The sequence below is a fragment of the Schistocerca cancellata genome, chromosome 1 (assembly GCF_023864275.1).
Source record: "Schistocerca cancellata isolate TAMUIC-IGC-003103 chromosome 1, iqSchCanc2.1, whole genome shotgun sequence".
Taxonomy (NCBI): Eukaryota; Metazoa; Arthropoda; class Insecta; order Orthoptera; family Acrididae; genus Schistocerca; species Schistocerca cancellata.
In genome coordinates, this window is record NC_064626.1 from 267,022,891 (window position 1) to 267,029,497 (window position 6,607).

Below are 6,607 nucleotides of genomic sequence, written 5' to 3' on the forward strand. Positions count from 1 at the left end.
GGCCAGATGTGTTACACATGAGGTAATCCCAAAAGGAAGGTCTCCAAGCATTGGGAATGCAGAGAAACTGTGTCACTGTTGGCCACACTTTTGTCATTGGTGCCTCCCCAAGAAAGCATGCACACCTCACTAATCGCTGTCTCCGTGGGGAGCATGGTTTCAGAATGGAGCTCCCACTGGAATCTACCACCAAGATGAGTCCCTAAAATGAGTATGTAAAATCTGACATTCAGCTCAAATTAATCCATTTGCCTGTGGCGACAGTGTAATCTGTAGCAGGTTATGTTGAGTTGGCGAAGCCAACAAATGTGAATTCTAACTAAAGGTTGTTGTAAGAGACTGATACGTAGCATGGCCTAATACTTATGTTCACACCATATTTAACAGGTTGATTTCAGACCAAACTCTGGTGGTACTGTAGTCATTTTGACTGCACATACGCAAAGTCCTAAGTCGGTGCAGTTACTAGGTTTTTAAACACAAAAGGCATTGAACTAACTGAAATTCATCACTAAACGATGGAAGTGCACAGACAGTCATTAACGGAGGTGCAAAGCGTTCACAAGTGATGTAGAGAGATTACAGCCAGTCAACCAAAAATTCATAACAAATAAAGGAGTAGGAGACTATTTCCAAGACGGTCATGAATGTTGATCATCAAATCACTCCGGATGATTTCTGCACTTTTCTTCCTGAGATTTCCTGAAACATCATTCACAGCATTTTAACAGAAAACTGCAGTATCACAAGATTTGTGCTACGTAGATGGTTACCACAATTGCTGATGGAAGCTCACAAACTACAATGAGTTGATTCTTCACCACTATGCAGATGAAAGGATAAATTTTTGAGCTTGGCTCTCAAGGGGAACAAAATCTAGGCATTCCACTTCACACTTGAGATCTAAACAATCAAGTGAGTGGCATCATTCTTCTTCACCCAAGTCATGAAAATAAAAACATGGTCTACCAGTAATGTCGTGGCAACTGTGTTTTAGGATCAAAAGAAGTACTGATCTCACATTTTTACTTGGCCTCTGTGAAGAGCATGCTGGGAATGGAAGCTTAAAATCAGCTCATAGTACATTGGCTGCTGAGATAAGCCCCACCTCCTTTTCCCAGAGCAGCCTTCAGGAGCCTAATAAGCAGTTATGGACTGTGGCAAATTGTTTACCAACTTGGGGTGACGCCTGCCTTGACGCTGTTCTAACAAATTTAAGTAGTTGAGACTACACAAAAAGTGTAGATGAATCAATATCGACAAACTACAGAGTAGTTATCAGGAGCTATAGAGTGTAAGTAACCAACATATTCTTTTGTGGCACCTAAACTGTGTTCTGTAGCAGTTATCAAACAGAAAAGATCAGATGCTTTCGAAACTGCATTTCTGTTACTGAATGGTAATACATATTTGAAAACATCGCATATACCACTTCAGTTGCTTGCTTCAGAGCCTTAAAAAGATCTGGTGAGATGTTGCCACTGAAACAAAATTTAAAAAAATAAATATCCTAAAAAATTCAAGAAAAAGTCGTGGTACTTCCCTAGACTAGCAAGCATGACATGCACTGTTTGGATACTAAATACTGGGTTAAATGCAAATTTTGACTTTAAAGAGTGCACTATATTTTAGTTACCTACAGACAGAAGGACCCGCAGACAGGAAGTTGAAAAAACAAAGAAGCATGACACTGCTTTATTGAAAGCACTCACAATCCCTGCAAGGCAGCATAGGACCTGAATAAAAGTTCTCAGGCTTCAAAGCACATCTAGTAATTAAAACTACTTGAGCTTCCAGCCAAATATTCCTTGGCCTTTGTCAAGTGGTATGATTACCGTGGGCTGCTCGTAGATCCCTTGTATACACTATTTGCCGTATATATTGACTCAGCATGGGCCTCATCAACAGATACAGAAAAAAACATCTCTTTATCAAATACATGTTAATTTAATCAGGATTTTTATCAGGGTAACTGAAAAAAATGTAGGTGCAGTTCCCAACTTAGAATTATGTCCTGCAATTTCCATGAATCCTAAAAACCAGTGCAGCAAGCAAAATTGCAAATGATAATGTAAAAAAAAAAAAGGGGGCACAATATTCAGTGAGCCCTGATATTTATGGCACACCCTGTACTATTCTAAAAAAGGATAATTGATCAATCACTAACTGAACAATAATGAGTACTTCTCTACTGGCAAATCCCCATACCTAAGTTACTAGAACTATTATGCACAGCTCCACTTTCAAAAAACGGAGACCCAGTGGAGTCTCATACTACAGGCCTATTTCCATAATCTTAGAACTGATTAAGGTGATTTTGAAGACAATAACCTCTCTTACGTACGAATGCATGCTTTCGTGGTGATACCTGTTAATAAAACATTCTCGGGTTTCATTAATAACCTCTCTTGTGATGCAAAAATGGTTTTTGGGAGGGCAATTCTTTTATGGCAGCAGTTCTGGACCTAATTACAAATGTAAATCAAGCTTTTGATGAGACAGCACTGGTAGTTAATGACCTTAGTGAGGCCCTTGTTCGCACCCCACATAAGGTTCTGCTTCCTAATTAAAATCCTACAGAACTGGGGGAGGTGCCCCAGCAACCCTTAGATCATATCTGATATCTAACTAATGTCAAACTGGTGTCAGTTCATTGAACAAACTCACACAGAAAGAATTTGCAACATTGTGTACTCCAAGAATCCATACTGGGACTATTCTCTCTCATTTTTTTTGAAGATTTACGATCAAATGGACACGTCCTACAGTTCACATATGACAACATTGATCATTAGTAATATGCAGGGTGTACAATAAGCAGATGTTCTGTTTAGTGAGGCAAGGAGTGGTTTAATGCAAAGAAGATGGGGAAAAAAGGCCACAGAAGATTGCATGAAGCATCAGTGACAATAGAGTGTTTGGTAATATTGGCACTGTTAAGCTTTCGGATCTTTTTCATTGAAATTACACTAACCTGGAAACAGTACACTGCACTTGTGTGTGTCAAGCTTTTTTGTTCATTCTATTTTCTGAGGAACCTAAAAAGTTTTGGAAACAAGTAGTACCTATTAGTAGCCTCCTCCTCCTCCTCCTCCTCCTACTACTACTACCACCACCACCACCAACCACCACCACCACAAGCAAAAATGTTACAAGACCTACAAGAACATTATAATATATGGATGAATTCTTTCCATTCTGTGGATGAACTTTCTTCCCCTAATGGTAGCAAACAATGAGAACTTAACTCGCAACTCATTGCTGAGACACAAGCTCCAACACTGACTGATATTGTTGTATTATCTTAGATTTTATACATAATACCGACACAGTCCATGCAATCCTAACTAAAATAGAACTCCAGAGTTTTAACATCCTGGTGACAATGAGTTCATTAGAGAAGGAACACAAGCTTGAGTTAGGCAAGAATAGGGTAGGTAGTTAGCAGTGTCTTTATCAAAAGAACCATCCTAGCATTTTCCATAACCGATCTACAACACTCACAGTAAAGCTAAATCTGGATGGTCAGACAGGGAACTGAACCGCCATTGTCCTGGATGCGAGTATAGTGTGTTAACCACTGTGCCACCTCATTCAGTATTCAGTCCTAACTGGTTAATGACACTGGATTGGTAACAAATGATAGTTTATACTACTTTATTACGATACGAAAGTAGCTATTCTCCTTCAAACAGTATGCAAGAAAAATATAAAAAACAGCGACATTTGACTGTAATTATCTATAAGGTCCTTGGTGGCTCACAATGACACATTTGCCATTGTCCTGTTGGAGTTGCTACGACCTTAACTTCCCTCTGCACCAACTGTTCACTCAGCTAGATGGGCAACTGCAAATGAATGTAAAAACGGATCCATAGTACCATTAAACATAGTAAGAGTACCGTTTACGTGAAATTCACATTTAGAAATCCTAGGAAACAGTATGTGACGTATGTACCACATCCCAACTAAAATGTTTCAGAAACAACAAAATAGCTCGTTTTAAAAAAACTCTCCCATTGAATCAATTTGTATATAAAAATGGGTGAAGTACGGAGATGATTAAAAAAAGGTCAGTAATTTGCGTTCAAGATACATTCAGAACCTGGTTTGTTTTCAAAAACACTGATCAATACAAAAAGGCACATCATACTTTGTTGAATGAGGTAAATTAAAAAAAAAAAACTAAATAAATTTGCACACAAGTTCTGCATCATTCATTAGTAATCTAATCGTGTAGGTTTTTCGTCTCTCATTCGTGAACTAAACACACCTGGTTCTTCGAAATGAAAGCGTTGCATGCAACAACCAAACTGAACAAAAAAATAATTTAACACCATGTTTCACTGCGTTGATAAGTGCCAAAGGCAGTTTGCACGACGCTAATGGTGTAAATCAGTCGGATTCATTTGCACTCTCATCTGAGGGGTGCGTCGATTTCTTATGTTTTTTATGCTTCTTTCTTTTATGTCTTTTGTGTTTCTTATCACTGTCACTTTCTGATTCACTATCGGTGTCACTCTCTGATCTAGAACGAGACCGGGATCTGTCACGTTCTTTCGATTTTTTCTTTATTTTCTTTTTCTTCCTCTTTTTCTTCTTAGCACTTTTCTTGGCTTTCTTCAGCTTTTTCTTTAGTTCCTTCTCACGTAATTCCGTTAACGGTGTCAAGTAATCATCAGCACTGTCGCTACTCGTACTACTAATGTCGAGGACAATTTCCTTGTTTGGATCAACTTTAAGAAAATTTCTACACTGATACGTCAAATGTCCTGCGTAGCCACATTTCTTGCATGCGGGGCGTACCGTCTCCTTTCCCTGTGGTATAAGTCGGGCAAGTATTTCTGGATCCATTCATTCCACTGTAATTACATGCACATTATCCGAATACATTCAGAAAAACACTAGTTACAGCAATGTATACACTATACAGTATACACACTTCGACCACAGATACTATTGTCGTTTGAAGAATTGGTGGATTTGCTTTGCATATTAATATCTGTGGTTTTCTAAACCATAAAGAAAATCTAAGCAACCACAGGCAATGAAAACTTGCACAAATAGCACCCGTATTGTCTTCAGCCACAAGGAACTATTTCCATGGGCAGTATGAATTTCTGTTTTTCGGGGTAGCGTAACCTGCAGTAGCTCGTGGACGCGATTAACACAGAAGTGCAGATTTTAGCTCAAGAGCTGTCATAGACATTAACGAAGAGAAAAAGAAACGTACCCCTAAATACTGGGTAGGAAAATAGAATTCCCTTAAAAATTATTTCTGGAAATCAAAGACACTAATAAAAAAGTTACCAACAGGGAAGAAAGTAAAAAGCGACATCTGAAAAACACTTTCGAATGTGTAAAACTAATTTTGAATTGCTATTCGGTTTTGTTTACTCCTCTTTACATAAATTACATAAATATTATGTGAGATGTCATGTTAGGTTGTGTTAAGTTACAAGAAACATTATGTATTTGACAACTGCAGACGTTCTTAATAGCTCTGTTGCATACTTCCCACATTCCTAAAATCACTATTTCTGAGTATTAGCGTCTTATTTACAATACTATGGAGGTACATCATAAAACAAATCTCTTATCTCTACAGTTCTGATTTGTTTTTTCCTTAGTTAAATTTCTGAGGGGTTTCTGTTGATGTAAATATAAAATAAATGGAAATGATTTATGGCATTATTGACCAACCGACTCCATCTAAAATAAGTGTATATTCGTGCATATAATTATGAAAAGCATTCTTTGTACCATTGTGCAGAACCAGTCATCATTCAGTGGTTGTACCAATAAGATTTCTATTGTGTTAGAACTGGATTTTGTTTCAGATCAATAGTAGCTTCAAATCAATGAAGGCACAAATACATTTTCTATTTCTGGCTCTTAGTAGTATTTACACTCAGTGATCAAAGTAAAAATTTGCTATCATTTAATTGAAATAAAAAAATTTAAAAATTACAAAAAATATTGCAAACCTCAGAAAGTCCATACTCTGTCTTACAAAATACTTTTTGAACATATTGCACCCTGCAGACGCTACTATGATACTTTAATGCTACTCGGTGACTAAAGGGAAATGCTCATTGTTGGATTAAGATTCTATCACAAAAATTAAGAACATCTTACTGCTTTCCAAAGCTTTTATTTACAAAGAATACAAAGTTCATTTATTTTGGTCATGATACCAACTCTTCATGGAACAAAAGATTCAGGATGCACACTGCCGAATTGACAAATGTAAAATGAAAAAAAATCTGACTAGGGCAGTTGCTGAAGTCTTTGGATGATTGTGGAGGATTGTATTGTATTGTATTCTATGTTAACGAGGGGCCTAGAAACGATGGAGAGGCTCCATCCCCGCCACAGCCACAGTGGTCCACAACCTCACGACGGCTACCGCAGTCCAGTTCACCCCTCCGCCGCCCCACACCGAACCCCCAGAGTAACAAGTGTAACCCTATGTTTGTGTGGTAGAGTAATTGTGGTGTACACATATGTCGAGAACTTGTTTGTGCGGCAATCGCCGACATAGAGTAGCTGAGGCGGAATAAGGGCAACCAGCCCACATTCGCGGAGGCAGATGGAAAACCACCTA

The 6,607-nt window shown here is 38.1% G+C and overlaps 1 protein-coding gene across 1 annotated transcript; it reads right to left on the reverse strand.

Moving 5' to 3' along the window:
• Positions 1-4,092: 4,092 nt before the first annotated feature.
• On the reverse strand, positions 4,093-4,951 carry LOC126159883 (protein SREK1IP1-like). The gene has a single exon (XM_049916726.1). It carries the CDS (start codon positions 4,852-4,854, stop codon positions 4,396-4,398), a length of 459 nt encoding a protein of 152 aa, XP_049772683.1. The 5' UTR covers positions 4,855-4,951; the 3' UTR covers positions 4,093-4,395.
• Between the last annotated feature and the right edge of the window lie 1,656 nt (positions 4,952-6,607).

Coding starts and splice junctions, on each gene's coding strand:
- LOC126159883 (XM_049916726.1), bottom strand. CDS start 4,854: ATGGATCCAGAAATACTTGCCCGACTTATACCACAGGGAAAGGAGACG.